Below are 22,842 nucleotides of genomic sequence, written 5' to 3'. Positions count from 1 at the left end.
ACCTCTTCAACTGCAGCCATGCAGAGCTCGCGGGAAGAAGATTAATGGGAGCTACCGGGGAGCCTCATCAGTCCTTGTTCAGGAATCAGAAATCCCAATCGAAACCTGCCGTGACTCATAGCTATGTGCTGGCACAAATTCGACCTCGTTTGGATAACAAAGGGCAGATCCTGTTCTGAGCTGTGTTATAAAACCTTTGTGACTGTGTGTTTATCACAGCAGGCTAAAAGGGCACTAGCAACTTTGCTGACCTTGCTGCTTGCAGTTGGCAGTGCGTGACAGCCCTGGAGCCGACACGGTTGTGGTGGTAGCTTTTGGAAGAGATGCGATGGCATCTCTGCCTGAACTCCTCTGAGGCTGGAAGATCCCAGCCCAGCCCACCAGCCTGGTGCTGAGCCACCAACAGATGCCCCAAATCAGCACAGCCCTTGGGCAAAATAAGCTGCCTTCCTCCATCTGAGGGTGCAGCTGGTGGTGGCAGCAATGGGGGGCACATGTGAGACATGGCAAGTGCCCCGTGAGATGGATGGGAGAAAGCATCCTTCGCAGGTTTAAAGTCTCCCTTCTTCTCAAATGCTGTGCTCTGAATTAATGAAAGCAATTTGAATAGCAGCAATTACTCAAGACTCACATCTGTCAGGATAAGGGAAGATATGAGGTGTCTGTGTTCAGCTCTTGGAGCCAAAGAACAGACTCATCTCTATCTCTCGAGATCCTGCCAGGTTGTCTGGGGGGACCTACTATTAAACTGTCCTTGTCCATGAAGAAAAAGATATAGAAGAATTCACAGGCTGGAATTTGGTGGCCAAGCCAAAATCCAACACCTGATTCACCTCAAGTACCAGATATTGAGTACTCAGACAACTGCTTTTTAGAGCCTCACCTGCAGGAGGTGATGATGGTGGATTAGTTTAGTTTTGTTTTGTTTTGTCTTGCATTAGTAATTTTTGAGATTTTTAGTAGTTTTTCTGATGAGGAAAATCCACTCTCAAACACAAAGGTGAAATCTGCTTCCACACCAATGTTTTCCCTTCTCTGCCTCTCATACAACTTTATTTGAAGGTTGGTGATAATGAGAACTCCACTCCTATTGATTTTTTAAAAAAAAACATATATATCTTTGAAACACTGTAGATATTGCATGGACTTTGGAACGAGATAAGGAGAAGAGGTAATCACATTCGCAGCCTCTGTATCCCTTTAATTAATCTGGACAACAAACTCTAGCTGTAGTCCTAGATCAGACTGACTACCTCTCCTGAATATTCTCATTTTCTACAGAAATGTATAGATACTGGAAGAAAATCAGCACCCCGCAGGGATCTAACTCCTAACACAATATTTTTATAACAGACAGGAGAATTGACATGGCCCTGCTTCTTTGAGACTGACTGCTGCACAGCTCTGTGGAATGGGCTGGAAAACAGTGAAATATTGGCTTAACTTCTGCTAAAATAGCAAACAGTCTCCCTTTCTCATTACAACCTTAAGATGGAGCAAAACGGTTAAGCTGTAAGAATGTACCACAGAGGGAGAATAATAGAAATCAGAAAATGAGAGGGTTACGGTTCAGATTCCCAGTGACCTGATTTCAAGCAAAATCTTTTATTCCGGAAGAGCTTGTCCCTATGCATTGGTCCTGGGGTTTGCACAAGACACTGGGACTCCAAATCCCCCTGTCATCTCCTGGGGATGGTGCAGGGAGGATGAGGTGGTCGTGCCAAGCTGGTGCCTTGAGCTGTGGTCTGCAGAGCCCGCTGCTGCTTTCCTCCTCACCCTTAGCTCCGGGGACATCAATGGGATTAAATGAACACAAATGAGATGGGAGCTGGCTCCTTCACTGCTGTGGTAAGTCAGCGTGGAAGCTGGCCTCGATATATCTATCTAAAGCTCTGTATTGAATCTCAGCTGACAGCTCCAATAATGATAATAGATATGGCCAAAGCTGCTTCGTATTTTCTTTGGAGGAGGCCAGGTTCCTCCTCCCCGCTCACAGACAGTCTAACTGCACTGCCAGCTCTTGTCTCTCAGGCATTTTGAGGGTTCAATAGGCAAACTGCTCTCCTCATGCTGCCAGAGCCCAAAGGGATGACAAAGGATGACCTAGCTACCTAACACATTTAAACCAAGCCCTTACCAGAGTTTTTGCAGGAATCCCTCTGGGTTCAGAGTCCCAGTGGCACTCAGGGACATCCCAGGCTTTCACCATTAATTTCATCTGAAACTTCCCTGGCTTGGTGTAACAAAAGAAATGGTACCACTGGGATGCCACAAATGCATCTCATGAACCTCTTCTCCAGGATGCTGCTGCAGATCCAGCCAGCTCCCAGCCCACAGAGCCAAGGACACAAGTGCCAAGGACACTGTGGGTATGAGAACACGGTGTGGACATGGCTATGTCTGAACACACAAAGCCAGGCTAAGCTAACCCAAAGCTATGAAAGGCCTCAAAAAAAAAAAAAAAAAAAAAAAAAAAAAAAAAGCAGTAAAGTAGTTGGACTTCATTATGACATTATCCACACTTACATGCTGAAAATCATTTCTGACACTTCAACCCTGCAGCCACCCATGCCAAGTTAACTGTGCCCGAGCACTGTAGGCCTGGCAGCGGGGTTTAACAAAGCTCAGGTCTTACCCCACCTCACAGCCTCTGCTGAACTCAGCTGTGCCAGGGATGTGTCGCTAAACAAGCTGGGTCAGGTTGCAATGGAGTAGCTCAGGGATGTTTATAAAATCAGGGGAGATGAACCCTAAAGGAGAGGGCATCCCATGTGTTTGGGGAACTAAGTCAACAGGGAATAAATTGGGCTGCCTGCAATAAATGATGCTTTAGGGAGACATAAAGCAGGGAAGAAGCTGGGGCACCCGTGGCCATCCCTTCGCAGGGTCTCTGGCACGTTCTGTCTTCCCTGTGTTTATGCTGGTGACTGCAAGCTCTCCAGAGCATCATCAGGTTTTATGGCGTGTACGCATTATTAGTGCTTCACAAGTAAATAATGTCATATTTCACTGTTTATTGCTGAAAATGCACAGTAAAAGGCTAAAGCCTGAAAAGTGCACAAAATAATTTATGTGGGAGGAATGAATTTCCCATCATGTCAAACCGCTGCCAGAATTTATCACAGTGCCCTTCAATTTGGGTCTCTGTCCAACATTTTAAAGGTCTGTCTTTGTCATACATATAGGCTCGGGGAAGCTGAAGGTTATTGGGAAGAGTGGGAATTGCGGCTGATGCTGGAGTGAGAGAAAAGAAAGCTTATGGTGGGGGCTCCAAAGGGCCCTTCCCTCAGTTAACACTGAAAGTTGATGGTACGATGTCCACCAGGAACCATCCTCATGAAGGGATGAAATGGCAGGAGGCTCAGCATCAGCTCTGAGAGCTTCTGAACTTCATGTTATTTCTGCAATTCTTCTTGAAATGCATAAATCGGCATGGAGGTGGACAAGGGCCACCAGCTGAACTGTTTGTAATGATCAATAACTTCTAGAGTCTGATTCTCATTCTTCAGTCAGACACTCCGCACCAACAACCCAGATCACAGATGTAAGGATTCCTTGGGTGTATAAGGATTACAGGATGAGGCTATGAAACTTCAGAAAAAAGTTTTGAAACCACTTTCCCTAGAGCTGCTTTTTCCTTGAGAACCTGCTGCGCTGCTGGGTACAAGTGTCAACCTAAGGGAATAATTGTGTTTTAAAGTTCCTATTTCTGTCCTTGCCATTTATATGTGTCTTGTCAGATTTGCACCTGAATTCACCTCCTAGGCATCGGCGGCAGCCAGCGTGGAACCACAGCTGGAACTCTCCAGTGAGAGCACGCCGAGCTATTTTCCAAAATACACTTCTCTCTAAATTAAAAGAGCAGCAGGAACCGCCTGCAAAGCTGGGGGCAGCGCAGGCATCCTTGCTGTGGAGATAAGCTTTCCACTCCTTAAAGCGCCTGAAAGATTTGGGGCTTTGGGGCTGGAGGTGCCCTCATCAGCCAAGCCAAGCATTTCTACATACAGCTAAAGAGCCTCCTGCCAGGGAGGGGAAGGTGGTAAAAAGGTCAAAAGCTAGAGGGGCACAAAGTTATGTAAAAGCACAGAAGGCTTAAATAGAAGCCCCCTGGTATGGAGAAACTAGAGGCTTAGTTTCTTGCAACTAGTGGAAATTTTTCTGGTGGGACCTCTCCTCTCCCACACCTCTGTTAGGGATTTCCAGGCTCAGGAATTTAAATACTACCATATAGACTGGTTAAATATTCAACAAGGTAAACTGTATGGGCAAATCGGGCAGAGAGAGATGTTTTTATATGTGGAACTGAAATCAGAACTTGTGACATCCCAAAGGACTTATTCACATGAACTTCTGAGTTCAGATAAGCCAGTTCCAGGGACTCTTTGACCCATGTCCATGCTACTGGGTACTTAAAACTCATTTGATCTCTCAGACTCATTTCCAATCTCCAATAGAGATGACAACTTTTTTTTTTTTTTTTTAATAGTGTAACTATCTTAACACAAGTGCATACTAAACTTATCACAGAGTGATTCAAACAACAGCCTGTATAGCTGAGATGACCTAAATGCCCATGTATTTTGCTCACATAAGATAATTTTAGGGACTGGTTCTCAAAATAATCCCATTTACTTTTAATAATTAAAAAAAAAAAAAAAAAAAAAAAAAAAAAAAAAAAAAAAAAAAAGGTCTGATTTACAGCTGAAACTTTAAACCCTGAGGAAATGCTATTTAATAGAAAACAGAAGAGAAAAAGGCTCTATCAGGATGCACTGACATGTGATATGAAAATGACCTTGAGATAATCCTTCTCTAGCATTATAGGTAGCTGGGAGCAGATCAGGTATCTGACAAGAGGGAGAGGGGATGAGGGAGCAGCAATTTGGAAACACTCCTGTTTAAGTGAAATGCATTAAAAAATAGCCATCTATGTTACTGCATACAGCCCTTTCCATGAACCCCCAGGCATGACAGCCCTGACATCGGCTGCTTTTGCACATCTTCATCGTGAGAGGTTGTCTCACCTATCCCAGTCCACCAAAGAGCAATAAAGAAAGCAAACCCTCTGGTCAGATGGTGGGGAGGCAAGTGATTTGTGGTCTAAAAGCACACTGAGAATGGATTCTGGTTTCTTTTATTTCAAAGACTGGAGTCTCATGACCTTTACTAACTAGTCTAAGTACAACCAAGGTGGAGCGGAGCCTGCTGAGATACAATGAGAGCAGGTCACCCTGTAGATGGCTGCAGCGGAGGCAGGGACACTGTCTGAAGACATTACGTTATTCCTGCTTTAGGCACCATCTCATGCAGTGCTTTGCATAGCAAAATTCTTATATTCTCAATGAAGAGTTTGATTTGTCACCATTTAAAAGATCCATTGCTTTGAATGAGTCAAGTGCACTGACTTCACCGGGTTGTGACATACCAATGCAGAAGTCTGCTCGGGCAATGACGTGCGCAGACACTTCTTGGAATGACTTTGTCAAAATTATGGTGTAACAAAGCAGCACTCGCACGCAGCTGCCCCATCAAGGTATCCTCCCTAAAATATCCAGGAAAGAACATGTTCTTACACCTTGTATTGGAAATGCATCTCTTCTAATTTGCATTTGTCCAGGATTGTTGTAGCCGCTCCCTTGCGGGACGTAACATTGTCTCTCATTGTCGGTAAGAAGTCATGTGTGGAGCTAGCAGGATGCTTCATTCTTTCTTAACTCATTTTATGAGGTTAAAGTGAGAGAATCTCAAACACATATTTGTATTGGACTGGGCAAAAGAATGCAGTGCTCAGAGTTAATTAGCTATCTGGATATCATACAGCTTTTGTAGCTGTCCTTTCTTAGAAAGAAAAGGAATATAATGATATATTGTAAAGATTATGAAGGAAGATCGGTGTGTATTAGGGATATTACTTTAACTGAAAAAACATCAGAAAAATGTCCTAGTTTCTGTGTAGTTCCAAAGCTCAGTATATGGAACAAAACATCCAGGGGAATTAATTACTTTTTTGTTGAGGTTTTTTGTGCGCTTTTTAAATCCCAAGGAAATCTATGTGTAGGAGGGTATCAGTCATCTATACACAGAACTACATAAAGTATCATTAGAGACCCCTTCAAATACATTGATTTTTTATCCAGCAGTAGTGTATCAATATTTTAACCACTGACAACAAAATGTAGCCTTCATTATGAAGTATTTTCCTGTGGGTAGCTAAACCACTGTGTATCAGGGAAAATAAATAGTTGCCTCCCCGCATCTTCTGCCTATGCAGAAAGTTAACTTCTCACACTGCTCTGGCAGAAGTGTTGATAAATTTAATGTATTGCTCCCTCCTCCCACCAGCAGCAGTCTTATTCAGCCCCATTTTATATTATCTGAACTTTTTCCTTTTTTTAACCCCATGATGAGAAGACTCCTGAGCTTTCCAGGCCAGGACTGCGTTCATTTCCAGTCTAGCATTTATTTGTGGCTGCATTATACCCATTTGTCTCTGCGCCAACATCATAATTTGATTAAATAGCTCTTCTACCTGGCATTTATCTCATAGCAACCACCTTACAGCCCAGCTATCACTTAGCTCGACTGAAAAAAGATTTTTGGGGCCACATCTCCAAGGACATGAGAAGTGCCACTAATATGCTGGACCCCCTTAGTTGGACCCCAGTGAGCCAGCATGTTCAAGTACTGGGCAGGCACAGAAATAAGCTCCCATCCCAGAAGATCATATGGCCAGAGTATATATATTAGTATACCTTGAACTACAAAGCCATTGTGTTTGTTTCTCCACCTCCCACCTGGTTGGTTGGTCCGAGCATCCTTTTCAATGCAGCTGTTCAGGCAGTTGGGTGTACAGTCCATTCCTGCAGGACTCTTAGCATACAACTGTCTGATAATATTAGCACCGCTGACTTAAAACAGAGGTTAGACACAGCCTACATTGAAGGCCCCAAGATCTTCCACTGGTTTGTTTCATTAATTTGTCCTCCTGAAAAAGAGAGCCTTAGCCTTAGTTATAAACTTTTCTTTTTTTTTTTGATACTTCCACTTACATTAAACTAAACGAATGTGTTTCATTCAGCCCAAGGTAATTTTACTCCTAACTGTTCTTCTAGAATATCTTAAATTACTTATCAACATTGAAGCTAAACCAGTTCCACTGCTTGCCAGTTCGGTGTTTCTCCAGTGCAGCCATCTCCCCTACAGAGATTATCTGAGCTCTGCATGATTAGTAGCATTTTTTTATGATTTGTATTTAGAGAGTTTAAAGTACTCCATGATGATTCAACTCCCTATTAAGATTTATATCCTAAGTAGAACTGCGGAGTCTCTACTGCAACTGTCCCAGCCCTGGGAATCTAAAACAAATTCCCCAAAGTATCTCAGGAGAACCTTTTTCATGATCATACTCAAAAGTGAGTTTGACCTAAAGATTCAGGCTTATCCAGCCTGGCCCTCCTTATTCCCATGCAGTCCTTTTCATCATGAACACAAAATGTTACGCACTGTGGCTTTTTTTTTTTTTTCCCAATACCACTTTCTCTTATGAATTACTCTTTCTTCTCCACACTTGTGCCCCAGTCATAATTGCTATACCACAGTGCTTTTCTTACTCTACATCATTTGGTTTCACAGTTTGTGGAAGAAATACATGTTCTTCCATTTTACTGCCCAGCCCCCAGCCATTTTTATACAAGAAATCCCTCCTGCCCATCACACCTTGTTCACGACCTGGATTAGGAACACTCCCTTCATTACACTGCAAATAACAACGTGGTGTTGTTTTGCTCTCCTGAAAGTCATTAATCCATTAATCTGAGCTACTTAGGGGCATTAGAAATGGAAAAGCAGCTCAGTTCTCTTCTGAATTTGCTGCAAACTTTGGCTTCTTAAACCACTCACCTGCAGCCTGTGGCTGTCCTGGAAACATGGTGGCAACATAGGAGTTATCATATGGTGCAGCAGCCTGAACAAGGAGGGTGAGCACTGCACACCCACCATTCACTGCACGTTGTATGTGACATTGTCACTCATGAACGAGACTAGCTGTGTCACTAGCAGGATGTTCCCACAGGTATCATTACACCTCCACTGTGGCTTGCACCTTCTCATGCCCCCAGGCAGCATGCCACTGATCCAGATGCCTGGGGTGATGAGCTCACCAAAACCTGTGATGAGATTGCAGTGCACTTCAAACTGTCCAGGAGGAGCAGAGGATGGGCCTAAAAGCCCATGGTGCTAAGGAATAAGATGCATCTAAAGGTCTTGAACAGGGTGAAGGAACAGTTGTGCTGGCTCAGCGCATCTGTGTCCAGGTGGGCAGAGACTGTGTCTTGGAAGGGAGAGGGTAGAATGGGGCTTTGCCATGTGGTTCTCCTCCTTCCCCCTATTTCTGGTAGGTGGGGTTCAGCCTTGTCTGAAGATGATGCCATACAGCTGGCATTTCTCCTCTCTCCCAGAGATGGAGGGCAGGAGAAGTCTTTCCTGGCCTCCCCTCTGAAGATGCCCAAGACCTCTCAAACATGACCTCCCAGCTGGATTGGGTACCTGTTAGCCATTTAGGAGCCACCACAGCCTGGAGCTGGAGGTTTACAGTTCTAATATAGGGCAAGTTAGGGCACAAACCCAGCTCTGAGCTGGACTTACATGTCATGCGAAAATCAGTCATTTGTTCCTGGGTCATTGATTGTCCTCTGCCATGGACTAACACAGGAGGTTTTTTGTTTTGTTTATTTATCTATCAGCTTTCTCAAGGGGATGGTGCGTTTTCATTTGTTTGAAGTTAATAGGCAAGTCCATTTGGCAGAAATCGTAAGATCACAATACAAAACCAGCAACAAGACTTCACACCTATCTGTTTTTTCACAGGTTTTGTCAGAGCATATTCCTACCCTTAAAAATGACCCAAACAGGACATGGATTGAGTCTTAGCTTCAGTAAGAATGGTGAGCCACACCTCAATTCTATTTCAGGAAGAAACTGTATTAACCTGTTTCCCAACAGGGTGAGTCAGGAACATTTGGTGCCCAGTAAATTCAGATTTCAAGGCTATGTCAAAATGTGCAAAGGGGAACCCTGGCAAAACAATCACTGCTGTGACAAGTTTTTGAATGGGAAAGCACCTATTTAATCATGTGGTCTTTCAATATCTCCAAATCAAGCAAGGTAGGACCCTATGTAGTCTTGTATAACTAAGTCATGAACTTGCCTGTTCACGTCAAACTAAGGTAGACTGTGTTTATTGCAAAATAATCTGCGACTGACTTGTCTCTGAAGGTCAGAGCAAAGGCCGGGCAAAGTGAAATGAGATAAAAATGCTGTTGACATGAGTCAGATGATTCTGAGAATATGTCTCGTATCAGCATGTGGACTGAGATTCACTTATCAGTCAACCCAACATCAATCACAGCAACATCCTCGGAGACACGAGGCATTTGATGTGCCAAATATTCATAACACTCAGTTATTTGCAACCAGTGCAGCCAGGAAACTCCCTTTTGAAGATGGCAGCTCTGCCAGCAGGAAGGGAATTGCTCATTTTAGAGTTCTGAATGAAGCCCTAAAGATGGTGTAGTACACATCTGTGCAAACCATACAGCCTCTTGCCCTAACATTATGGCCACTAACAAACACCATACAAATAGCCCAGTTTTCTCCACTATCATAATCCTCTCTTAGCACATCCATACCTCTAGGATCCTGACATTTTTCTGCACCATCCTTACAAGAGAACCATTGCAAAATTTATGTTTTCCCTTCGCTTGTGTTTTTTTGCCATTTGTTGCAGAAGGGTGGGTGCTGTTTTTGTTTGTTTGTTTGTTTGTTTGTTTTTTCATGAGCCATGAGCTGGTGTTTTGGAAATAGTGGTACTTTAACTGCTTACAGTTGTGGAAAAACAGATTTTCCCTTATGAAATGCCTGGCCACAAAGCAGCAGACAAGGTGGACTTCTAAAGCCTTTATAGCGGGCAAATTCCTGCCTTTATTAGAAGCTGCTTCTGACCCACCACAGGCAGAAGCAGGCAGTGCTTGCTCTTCATAACACAGAAAGAAAGATATTTTAGACAAAATCTTAAATAATGCCAAAGTTAATTCACCTGCCAGAAAAGATCTTGTCATACAATATATGAATAACCTTTTCACTTCTCTTTCCCTTTTGCAAACCAACTCCGACACCTGCTCTGGGATTTACCTTTTCATTGTAACTTGGTTTTATTTATTTTGGTGTAGGAGCCCAGGAGTGTGTACTCAATAAGAAGTCATTTATTACTTACTATTACAACAGATAAAGTGGCTGAAATGCCTGGCAACATATGTATTAAATAATTTGAACCTTAGACAGTTCAGCCAGGCATTTATTTGTCACATGAATCATGCTTTCAGATACTTTGCTACCTTTGCCTTCCACTCCTCCTCCTTCATGACAGAAGGACAGCCCCTAAATCATATGATTGGACACAAAAGATTGCACACTGCGAAACTCCCCTATTTCCCACAGACCTGGGACAAACACATCAAGACAGAACTCAAAGCCAACCAGAGAAGAATCAAAATGAACCTTCTACCCTCCTTCTCTATGGAAACATGGGCCCTTTTGCTTATGTTCTTCACCCTCTTCATAGCGTAAGTAAAATATTCTTTATTGGTTTTTTGCTCATGCCATTTTCCTGTTCTTGCCATTGTGCATTTTTATGCAACTAGTCTGCTGAAGAACAAACAGGTAAGTTTGTTTTCCAGCCTCTAACAAGGCTCTGGGAAGTAGGAGAGGAGTCTAAAGTCTGTACAGATGTGTGATGTTGTTCCAAGGTTTGGAGTATTCCTGTGCACCATTGCAATGTTGCTGTTAAGCATCAAAGCAGTAATCAAATGATAATGGTGTGAGGCATTCATTACCAGCAGGGATTGAACCAGTGATGATTGTGATCCGTTAGGCTATTTTCCACAGAAACATGGTGTAAGGAAGGCTGTGGATCCCTGACTGAGGCTGCCCTATGGAGGGGAGTAGGATGTAGATAACCCTACTGCATGACCTGCAAAGGCGGAGAGCAGCAGAAAGACACCAGGAAAAGAGCATTCACAGGAGTAGTTCTTACTCCTCCTGACTCCTTCCATAGTGTCCAGGTAAGATGTTCCAGACATGGGCACTGGACCAGGAGGGATACTTTGCAGAAGTTAAATTTGCCACAGGCTAGCAGGGACAGCATTCCATGCCTGTCTCCACAGCCCACACTTGCTGGGGGAAGAAATGAAGCCCAGAGCAAGGTCAGCTCCCCCTCTATTTCTGGCTTTTCAGACAAACTCCAGCAGGAAGAAGCATACCCTACTGCTTCAGAGGAGCTGTGCTAGTGAGAAAATGCTTTTGTCCGCTTTGCTGATGCGTTCAGCGCTGCAGCATAGCAGGCCTGGCTGAAAACCCCTTCTGCTGGGACATACAGCATCTCCACTGGCAGGCCCTGCCAACAAGGCTGAACTGACAAACTTTGTAGTGTTGACAAGCCCTTAGGCAGAGACAGCATGTTGCTAGCCATAAACCTTAACGATTAATGTGGTGCACATGAGCACCATCCATTTGTCTGCCCTGGCAATGCTCCAACCACAGCAGTTTAGTAAGCTCCGAAACTTTTAGCCCTGTTTGTCAAACCCTTTTCTGTGATTTGGATCACTCAACAACCTGTTTGGGGCAGACTCTTAAAAAAGCCCCCACCAACACCCCAAACCCCCACCCTTATTATTGACCCTAAACCCTCATATTTCAATAACTCGGTGGCCATCTAAGATTGCTGATTACCAGACTCCCACCTTCTGCAATCACTTGCAATTTTGTTGTGGCAAAAGGGATGAAGCCCAGATCTTTGTGCTCTGATATATGACCTAAAATAGAGGGTCATTGGTCAGATGTTTCTTGTCCATCTGGGGCAGTGCTGTTCCTCTTCACACACAAAGGAATATCAGATATTTCTGGTTCATATCCATGGTAAGAAGAAGTACTGATTATTCTCTTGCTTTATACTGAATGGTCCTTCTCAGCCTGCAGAAAAGCATGTCACGTTTTAGTCATAAGAGCATTAGACTGCATTTTTTCCTGGCCATGTTTCAAATGGATTAAGCCTAGCCTATGTTCCTATAGTGTTTCTGGCCTTTGTAACAGTCCAGCCTGCCATTTTCATGTCCTCCCACAGCTCCAACTGCCCATAAACATTATAAATGAGAATCCACAAATGTTTTATACCTAGTACTGAATTAACCTTTGACAGAAAAGGTTAAACATTGACAAACTGAGCTATGTGAAACCTTTTTGCACCTGCAAATGCACTGCTCCCTGGTTTTTGCCTGTGCTGCTTGGACTACAAGATGAGGTCTGCTCTTGTGCTCTGGCAGAACCTGTGCTAGGGGGGACTGATGTCACTTGGGGTCCCCCAGATTTAGAAAAGTATTACTAAATGCAAGGGAAACCTCCCGAAATCTCAGCCTAGACACTGGCTTTTCAGGAAAGCATCCCCAAGATGCTGAGTGGCTGCTGCCATGTGGCCCAAAGAGGACCTCTGATAACATCCCTCTGCCAAACTTTTGCAGTTTTACATCCCTTCTGCAATGAACCACTCACTTGGGAAGCTGCTGCTACTAACTAAAAACAAATATTTTGTGAAGCTCTTTCAACACAGCCAAAGACAAGCTTCAAAGGGCTGCAGCCCAGGCCCTTGGAAAACAGAAGGCCCTGAGCTAGAAGTAATAACTTTACAGCTGCCAAAAAGGGTGCTTCAGAGGAAAGAAATCTGCAAAGCTGTCAATAAAATCTAAAGAGAAAACTATCAAGACAAGACTTCCTGATGTACCACTGAGCTAACACCAGGCTAGGGGGAGGGAGAACAGTAAATGAAATTAAAGTGTAGCTTGACAAAAGCCCTGTTTGGGACATCTCTTCTGGCACTGCTTTGATTTCTCTTCAATAAAAACACGTAAGCTTGGTGTTCCTTCTCCTCCCTTTTCTGCCTCTCCTTTGTTTGGCAATGAGCTCCTCTGTTGACTTTTGCTGAAGGCTTTAAGGTCCTGTTTCCACCAGAGCACCTATGTCTCTAGGAGGCAGCTGCTTTTACATCAAAGCGATCTCTCTGAAGCTTTGTGTGGCAGCAGTAAGCCTTGCCATGTTTATTAAGTAGTTTTTACAGGGCAATCTTTGCTTTTCTCCAGCTCCTGGATCAAGCCTTCTACTTAGAGCCAAAGGGACATTGTTGCAGTCTCCAGGTTTAGGAGAGCTCGCAGCCCCAATGCCACAGTGATGTAGCCTTCAGTCGTCTTTTCTGTCCCACAGGTATGGGATCTGGCCATTTGGTTTATTCAAGAAGCTGGGTATTCCCGGGCCAAGACCTCTGCCTTTCTTTGGAACGTGCCTGGAATATCGCAAAGTAAGTGACTGAAGCCTTTCTGGCTCCAGAAATATCTGCTTTGCTCATGCAGCTGTAGCTAAACAGATACATGGCGATGATAAGTTATCTCCAAATGCCAAGCTCCACTCTAACACACAGGTTGTGCAAAGGCCAGTGTGGGATAAGGGCTCTGTAACACAGACCACAGGGCCTTGTCTCTACAGCATCTCCATACAAGCGCTCGTAGGTGGCTGATTTACAGCTGCCCTTTGCTGGCATCCTGGCAAACAGCTCATTCATAAGCATAATGTACATTTATGCTGTCCTTTTGGAAAGGAGGAGAGCTCAGAAGGCATCCATGAACAGCAGTTTACAGATATTCCTCCCAACACACCATCTCCACCCTCATCCCCTCCGCTGCGTTGTCTGTGAGATAATTTTTAAATTACTTTCCACAGGGTTTCTTGGAGTTTGACAATGAATGTTTCCAGAAATATGGGAAAGTCTGGGGGTGAGTATGAACCACTGATCTCTTCTATAGGTAAAACTAGAATCCATAGAAAAGGGAGAAGAAATTCATTAGGAAAGCTTCCTTTTCCCTACCTGCAGCCCAATGGTCCCAGCATGATGAGTACGGCAACAGTAGAGTGCTTGTGGTGGCTTACATTAAAGCCAGATGATTGCAGGGCTGTGCTGCTGTCATGCTATATGGAAATTGCTTTGACCTATACTACGAAAGCTGTTTTAAATCTGATAACAAAAGGCTTTCACCTGCTCCTAACAGAATCAGCAGCAAAACCATTATTTACTTAAGGGAGAATCTGGAACCACGAGGTTGGGTTCCTCTGGTTTATCAACAGCAGAAGAATGTGAGTGACTCCCAATACCAAATGAAGAAGCAGATCCAAAGTCTGCCAACTTTCTTGTGCTGCTGATCCTTATCTGCTGTGGTGGGAGCTAGTGCAGCTATCGGTGCTCTGCTCTGGACGTCTTCTATGGCTTTTATCACTGCTGTTATAACTTGGGCTACAAACCTGCATATCCTCTATAATGCATCCATTGGTCCCTATAGCAACTTTAAAACATGGAGTCTGGAAAAGATATTTTACATAAATGGGGAAAATGCATAAATCCACTTAATCTACATCTGTTCCAGAAAAGCATTCAGAACTGGCAGTTTAAAAAGACAAAAACAAGGATTGAGTTTCATCTCCAAGGATATTTCAGTGCTGTCAGCCCAAGTCTCCAGACACCCAATTCAGGAGCCTGAAAGGGGTCGAACAAGTTTTCTTCTAATACTGTAATGTGTTTAAGTGCCTGGAAAAACACAGAGAGTCAGGGGAGAAAGTGAAGACACTTGCTTCATTTATTATCTGGTCCTTTGAGGGACTGAGCCCTGCTCATTTCCCGGTGAATTTGGGAGGTGTTTAGCCCTCTTTATCATTTACAAAACCAGAAGGGAGAAGGCCTAGGAGTCCTTTTCCATCTCTAATTTCTATATTAGGTATCTGCAGAACAGCAGGCTGGTGATGGAGGAGCATTTGTTTAACAGAGTTTGTTTCATGGGCATCAACCAAGACTTGCAATTCCACTATCCGGGGTTGTTTATCTGTCTCTTCTTCCCCCACCAGGATTTATGATGGCAGACAACCTGTCATGGGTATCGTGGACCCCCAAATCATTAAATCTGTGCTGGTTAAAGAGTGTTACTCCATCTTTACCAACCGAAGGGTAAGAGCAGAAACATCGTGAGGTACCACAGAGTCCAAAAAACAGGAGGAGACAGCAGGCCAAGCGTGTAGCAGGGTTCCCATAGGGAATGAGTGACTGCTCTATAGGGATTACTGTAAATGGCCACTGTATGTCACTGTTCCCCTGCCTTACAGCCTGGGGACTGCATAGCCAGGCTGCCAGAGGAAGCTGTTTGCCTGCACATCAGACAAATTCTGCTCTCACACTTTTATATATATATATATATATGGGTGAATTTGAGTCTGTGAGAGCATACAGGAATCTGTAAGGGTCCAGCTAGCACATGTGCCACCACTGGGGATGCAGCTAACCACGGTTAGGTGTGGGTGCATGTATATATACGGGTGTTGGGCTTGTTGGGTTACCTGTTCTGGTTATGGAAATGGCATCTCACAGCAGGTTTACGGGAGGGAAGGGGATTATTTATGTATGTGTGTCTTGAGAGAAGCCGTTTGTAAGGCCTTAGCCTGCTGCCAGTGGTGATGCCCCTGAAATAGCCTTGGCAGGGACTTGCATGCTACGTTCCCATTCTTGCAAGAAGGCTGCTATCTTTTCTGGGGTTAACACCTTGTTTTTTTCCCCTCTAGCGTACAGATCTAGCAGGGGTGCTGAAAAACGCTATCTCATTAGCTGAAGATGAACAGTGGAAAAGGATTCGTACTGTGCTCTCTCCAACCTTCACCAGTGGGAAACTAAAGGAGGTAAAACACAGAGGAGCAGGTACAAACTAAATCAGAAAGTCAGTAGACAGTGTTTTCAGGCTGAGATTGTCACAGGGGTCCGATTTCAGACCCAGACTTCAGTCATAGCCCAGCAACTAAGCTGGCCTGTTTAATTTATGCCTAATTTAAAATGAAAAAAGCTTAAAATAAAACCTTACCAGAAAGATCTTATTTGTAAATATTCATGAAACTCCCTGCAGTCTTTGTAAGCCTGTCTTAAAGGCATAAAATGTACTATACTTAAGTGACCATCTCTGGTTTGTGTTACAGATGTTCCCTATAATGAAGCACTATGGGGAAGTTTTGATAAAAAATGTTCAAAAGCGAGTGGAAAAGGACAACACTGTACCTGTAAAGGAGTAAGTAGCTGCTAGGAGAAGCAGGCTAAGCAGCAAACCTTGTTAGCAAGTGCTATGGTTCATTCGTTACTGGCAATGCAGGTTGCTTGCTGGGTAAACCAGACCTCTGAAATGAGGAACAGGGCTAGCTGAATGAATGCCTGGCTGAAAATTTGAAAGAGAAAATTTAAGCTGAGATATTAATGAAGCATTCTAGAGGCAGAGACTCAGAGAGAAGTCTTCTAAATGGAATTAGATGGAGAGAAAAATGCTCCAGAACAGCATTGTGAATCCACGGATTCAAGATAACCCCAAATCTGTCAGGAAAACTGAGTTTTGCCTGCATATACTCGGGATGTCTGTGCACCACCTTCTTACACCGCAGGACACTGGGGTTGCTGACCTCTCTGCCCCGCACACAGCACTGTGGGATGCTCATCCATCACGTGCCCTTTTGCTGGGAGGAGTGGGGAAGGAGGCTGTAGTGTGGCCCCAGGTGTATCATCCTTATCTGTGCCCTCCACATGGGCTCTGGAACAAACCCCGTGTATTTTATCCCCAATTTCACAGCACAGATGCAGAAGGGGCAGTTGCACACCAGTAGTCACATACCAGCAAAGTCTTCCCCTACCAAAAATCCCATGAGGAGGCTTGGACAGTCTGTAGTATTATAGGGCTGTGCTGGGTTGAACAAGACCATTTCATTTGAAGCAAGCACCACCTCCCCAAGAAGCTAACATGCTCAAGAGCCACATACTGTTCTTGCACTAACCCGTTCATGTAGCCACATGCTGTTTTAAAATCTTCAGAAAAGCTGTCTGATTTCAAAACCCACATAGGCTTGAAACCAAAGCTCTCTAAAAATCTATCCCTTTCACTATAAGTGCTTTTCAGTTACCATATAGCCAATTCCCTCTTCAAAACCAGGGTCTCATGAGAACTTATATTTGAATGTCACATAGGCATTAGGAAAAAATATATTCACTTGGTCCAAATATTTAACCACAGTCTATCTTTTCTATATTTTCTCAGCATCTTTGGAAGTTACAGCATGGATGTTGTCACCAGCACTTCATTTGGTGTGAACATTGACTCCATGAACAACCCCAAAGACCCCTTTGTCAGAGAGATGCAGAAGCTGATCAAGTTTGACTTTTTTGACCCACTCTTCATCTTGTCATGTATGTGACTTTTCTGAAAACTTCATTCAGGTGTCAGAGTACTACTGAAGTGTCACTTTAACAAGCATATCAGACTGGTGCATCCTATACATTAACCAAACGACTATTGCTTATATAACTTCACTAGGTAGGATAGAAGTCCTAATGGCTTTTGTCTCATCAATTCCTCATTGTTAGCTTCATGCTAAAACTCTGGGAAGGATCTGAATAAAAACTTCCTCCACCTTTGACATCCACAATGCAAGAAATATATGAACATCCCAGCCAATATCCAAATAAATACTGGAAAACTATTCGAGAGCTGAAAAGCAAGTTAAGCTGTGAAGCTTGAGGAGAGTGGTGCTATCTGAAATACATTTTCTGGAAGAGTGCTGAGTGGGGACTATAATTAAGATGCTATTTCCTAGCAGTGCAATAGCTTAGCAGTGATGGTGATGGACCTTAAATCACTTGCAACCTTAAATCAAGATTAGATACCTTGCTAAAACATGGGGAAAGTTGTGATCTGTGCACAGAGGAGTTTCTGGTGCTGCAGATTTTATGAGTCTATACACGAGCTCAGGATCCAGTCTCTATGATGAAGGAAATGCTCTGAAGGGGACTTGAAAGTCTTTGTATGAGCACAGCATGGCAGTGAATAGCTCAGCCTGAAAAAAAAGAATTCCGAATTTGCAGTATTTCTCTTCTGAGCCACGTTCCTGTTGTAGTGCTATACAATGTAGAGAAGTGGCCTGTACTTAGAAAAGGTGGTGACATATGCTTTGGTCATCTCTTAGAGCAATGATTATACCCAGCTCAGTTGTACTTGACAAAAACTTGGGAGAGGGTCGCATCAAGACCAACTATCCCAAGGAAAGGAGAAAGAGGGGGAAAGGCAAATTCCAGGCTTTTCCCAGGGAAAGAAATCAAGAAAGGAAAAAATTTCTTGGTAATAAAATAATTACTTCCTCAGTAGCATCCATAGCTACCTTATAGGAGGTGAAATATGTTTACAGTGTGTGATTTTATTCTCAAATTGTTTTTCAGTTGTATTCCCATTTCTTGTTCCTCTTTTGGTCAAGATGAATTTAAGCTTCTTCCCCAGTGAGGCTGTAGATTTCTTCATGAGATCCATCTCCAAAATTAAGCAGGATCGTGAAAAGGAGACTCACAAGGTAAACGAGCATGAATTTGCTAGTAATTGTGGCAGAAAATATACTTAAGTGAAATATAATTAGGGTGATGATATGAAAGGGGAAGCCAAAGTACAATGACTCAACAAAACTCTGAATCTACTTAAGTGTAAACACTTGATTTTAATACTGTCAGAAAAACCTCACCTGACCAGCCCTGTCACAGAAGCAAATGGACTTTGTATATCTGTGATCTGAAGCTAAATCCAGATAAAGGCTCGCTAGAATTGGACTAAGCCTGGGTTTGCAGAACTTGTAATAAGTCAAAGTAAGACAGTCCCTAAAGAAGATTAGGCAGAGGAAGAGAGAGCAGCACAAGAGCAGCAATACCACTGTTCAGGATTGCGCCTTCCCCTCTCACTTTTCAAAAACTGAAGCTGCTTCCTGGAAAAATTCTCCATTTTAGTGTTTGGATCCCTTTCCTGAAATTCATTCAAGACCCTGCTCTCCTACACAATGGCTTCACAAAAAGGACAGATATGTTTCTAAAATAAAAAGCAACTACTATTTTGGGGCACTTTCAGTTCAGAAATCATGCTTAGGCTGTGAAATCTGTTTGAGCTCTCCAATGGACCTGTCACCAAAGAAACTCTCCTGCTTCTCTTCTCAGGGCAGAGTAGATTTTCTGCAGCTGATGATCGAATCCAAGAATTCAGCCAGTAACGGGAGCAGTGAAGCAAATCACTCATACAAAGGTAACAACATCCAAATACTCATCACAGGAACACGGGCCATGGGAGCAAGGAGAATATGGGAAGCTCTTTCCCAGAGAAAGGCTCAGTGGGTCACCACCAGCTCCACTGACCAGCTCCAGGCAGAAGTCTCTGTCCCTTGCTGCCAGCACCAGGGCTAAGGGTCCTTTGCGAGGGAGTAGGATTGCTGTGTTAATCATTTATACCTGGGAAACCGTCTGGCTCCTCTATCAAATTACTTTTTCCAGAGAGTAGAGTAGCAAACCTGCCTCAACCCCAGATATTGCTACCTGTTCCCTGCTGAGACCATCAGCCAACACTGGTTTTGCTCATCTCCCCATGTCCTCTCTCCTCACAGCCCTGACTGACACAGAGATCCTGTCACAAGCGTTCATTTTTATATTTGCTGGGTACGAGCCCACCAGCAACACCCTTGGTTACCTGGCATATGAACTGGCCCTGCATCCTGATGTGCAGCAAAAAATGCTGGAGGAAATCGACACAATTTTACCCAACAAGGTGAGAGGACGCTGAGTGATGGCGAAGACCCTCTGACCCTGCTGTCCTCCTTGTTCAGTCAAGACAATGAGAAATCTTTAGCTCCTAAACACCCTCCCCCTGGGATCTTCTAAGAGCTCTAAGAGGCACACACTGAGACAACTCAGTCCTGTAATGATTTTCTTTTGGCAGCTGAAAGCTTCCAGGCCACGCCACTGCACAAACCCATTTGCCATACTCTGCACACCCATGCACAAGTGGAAGTGGATTTCCGGACATCTCCATCACTCAGGGATGGAAAATGAAACCAATTATGTTATTTCTACCTTGTATTTTGTTCTTCATTGAGTCCAAGTCATAGCTGGGGCAGTAGGAGTTGGGGACACTCTAGTCTCAGCAGTCATTTTAGGACAATCCCATCCTTGTGCCAACATACCTGGTCATCTTTCTCCTGCTGTCCTACAGGCTCCTCTCACATATGAAGCGATGATGCAATTGGAATATCTTGACATGACAGTGAATGAAACCCTTCGGCTCTATCCCCTTGGAGGACGGCTTGAGAGAACCTGCAAGAAAGATGTAGAAATAAATGGAGTGACCATTCCCAAAGGAACCATTGTTATGATCCCACCCTACATCCTGCACCGCAACCCCGAATACTGGCCAAACCCGGAAGAATTCAGACCAGAAAGGTACAAAAAGCTTAATGAAAGGGAAGAAATACACTGCTTTTTCCTCACATAGTAATTAAGTATTAACCTCTGATTAACTTCCTAACTTCCTAATGGTGTTCTTCCTATCTCTTTACAAGTAGCACTGATGAGAATGAGCTTTACACTTAAAGCAGGCTTTCAAAGAACATAAGCTTATTGGGAGAATAACACTGATAGCTCCCAACATCTTGTACACAGTTTTTAGGCTTGCTGACAGAGTGATTAGTTGGTGAGTTTTTGTAACTGCTAGCCTATGTAATAACTTTATAATAACTGTATAATCATCACTGCTGAACCCATTTCCTTCACACAGGCTTTGCTACTAAATATACCATAGTTGACCCTTCCAGAGTGCCTTCCCTCCTTGTTTTCAGAGAAGTGATATCTTTTCCCTAGTTGGTTATTTTATAATAATCTCTCATTCCCAGTAAGACTGAAGCCATAAGCTGCTCCTAACCCAAGATGACTCATGGTTTCTTTCACACTAAATACAACAGATAGGAAAGATCATTCACTTTGGGAGACCATGCTGCCTAGATTTTCACCTTGCTTCCAACTTCTACTAGTCTGGGTGTACAGAATTAAAACACCCAAATGGGATCCTACCCTCTCCTGGATGAGTGCTCTGACAGCACCTGATTGCTGGGATATGCTGAGATACCTTAGTGAAAAAACAAACAAGTCTCTGCAGGACACCAGCGAGAGATCTCTAGATAGGTAATACGGATATGTAGCTTTCCGATCTTTTGCTGCCTTAATTTCTTTTTCCCCAACCATGTCATTATCCAGGTTCAGTAAGGAAAACAAAGAGACCATAAACCCATATACGTACCTACCCTTTGGGGCTGGTCCCAGGAACTGCATTGGGATGCGATTTGCTCTCCTGACTCTGAAAGTTGCCATCACCATCCTGTTGCAACATTTCACCTTCCAGACCTGTAAAGAAACTCAGGTGAGACGTCCGTTACATGTTGAAACTGACATGGGAAGAGCTAGGTGCCTAGTTTCTCACTGTGGGTGCCAACACCAGATGCTTTGCCCTTTCAGGGCAGGTGCACTTTCAAGCAATATGGATCAAGTTATGTCCAAACCGTGACCAAGTTTCTTTCCTTTAATTTCTACTTATTTAATTTGTCTATCTCCAAGCATGTTTTTTTCCTCTTATTGTTGCAGATCCCTCTCCAGCTGAGTTCACAGGGACTCTTAACTCCAAAGAAACCGATTATTCTGAAGTTAGTTCCCCGGACCAACACTGCACCTGCAAAGGCATAAAACCCAGCTGTGGCTGCAACAGTTCTCCAGCGTCTAATGAGTACTGTGCTAACGAAGGAATTACACATCACAGGAAATCTCTCCTATGCATACAGACACAGAAGAGCAACGGTTAATTCTGGAAGCAATTTCTACATATTTACTAATAAACATAGCTGTCAGAAATGTAGTGTGGATCACTGGGCAGTGACAATACACAATTCCTTTAATTTTGATTGCAGAAACCAAGAAATAATTCCAAATGAGAGGCTGAACATCCTCTTACTTCTAAGGGGACTTCTCCATCTAGAGAGAAGGAATCACTGCTGCATCCAAGAGAAAAAAGGTGTGATAGGAATTCAAATTGTCAGACCCTGCTGGGCAGAGATGGGTGACATTCTTCTTGGTGTATTGATGCTTGAAATTTCATGTGTTATAATTGAGACGACTGGTGTGAGACTACATCCTAGTTACCAAACCTCTCTTGTGCCATGTGTTAATTAAAATAAAGCGTGTACAAATACTGTCATTAAACATGTTTGAGAGCTGCTCTGTGTTGTGTAGAGTGGCTGATCACTTCCTATTTAAAAACTGTATTCAGCTTCAACCCTTGAAATTATCCCTGTACACTGCATTCCACTTAATTTAATGAATCTGTTCCTTCATTTAATGCTATCGAACCCTCCCATTTGTACAGTATTTTACAAACACTATAATTCCCACCTCTTAGTTTGATTAAGAGGTTGCCTTCAGTTCAGCACCGGCCAACCCTTTTCCACGCTGGAGAGACAGAGGCTGGATTGCAGAGAGCAGCAGGAGCAGCTCGACAGAGGTGGTGACAGGAGGGACACTGTTCCTGGGGAAGTTGTCTGGACACAGCTTGTAGCTGAGCTTTGCCTCCCAGAGCCACGGATGGGCTTTACACGGTAGCCTGCTGCGAGCTGCTGTGTTCTTGAACTGCTCCAGAGTAGCCAACAGCTTGGGCCTTGTGGGCTGGTCCTGCCATCAGTGTGATGCTTTGACCAAAGGACTTATGCCATCCCTGACCACATAAACAGGGAATATCAAAAAAGTAGGTGAGCAGTTCTCCCACACCTGAATTTCACACACCAGTTAACCCTAGCATATTGTGCTGGTTCTGACACCTACAAACCAAGAAGGAT

General features: G+C 43.7%; 1 protein-coding gene across 1 annotated transcript; it reads left to right on the top strand.

The window, feature by feature from the left end:
• The first annotated feature begins 10,512 nt into the window (after positions 1 to 10,512).
• LOC113485635 (cytochrome P450 3A9-like) lies at positions 10,513 to 22,223 on the top strand. Its single transcript, XM_026858946.1, has 13 exons — positions 10,513 to 10,619; positions 13,306 to 13,399; positions 13,819 to 13,871; positions 14,992 to 15,091; positions 15,700 to 15,813; positions 16,105 to 16,193; positions 17,205 to 17,353; positions 18,380 to 18,507; positions 19,136 to 19,220; positions 19,576 to 19,736; positions 20,181 to 20,407; positions 21,218 to 21,380; positions 21,602 to 22,223. The coding sequence occupies exons 1-13, from the start codon at positions 10,549 to 10,551 to the stop codon at positions 21,698 to 21,700; spliced, it is 1,533 nt and encodes a 510-aa protein (XP_026714747.1). The 5' UTR covers positions 10,513 to 10,548; the 3' UTR covers positions 21,701 to 22,223.
• The last annotated feature ends 619 nt before the right edge of the window (positions 22,224 to 22,842 follow it).

This window comes from Athene cunicularia, assembly GCF_003259725.1.
Source record: "Athene cunicularia isolate RWA chromosome 14 unlocalized genomic scaffold, athCun1 chr14_part1, whole genome shotgun sequence".
NCBI classification, from domain to species: domain Eukaryota; kingdom Metazoa; phylum Chordata; class Aves; order Strigiformes; family Strigidae; genus Athene; species Athene cunicularia.
Note: the sequence above shows the minus strand (reverse complement) of the source record. Positions and strands in the feature narration are given on the sequence as shown.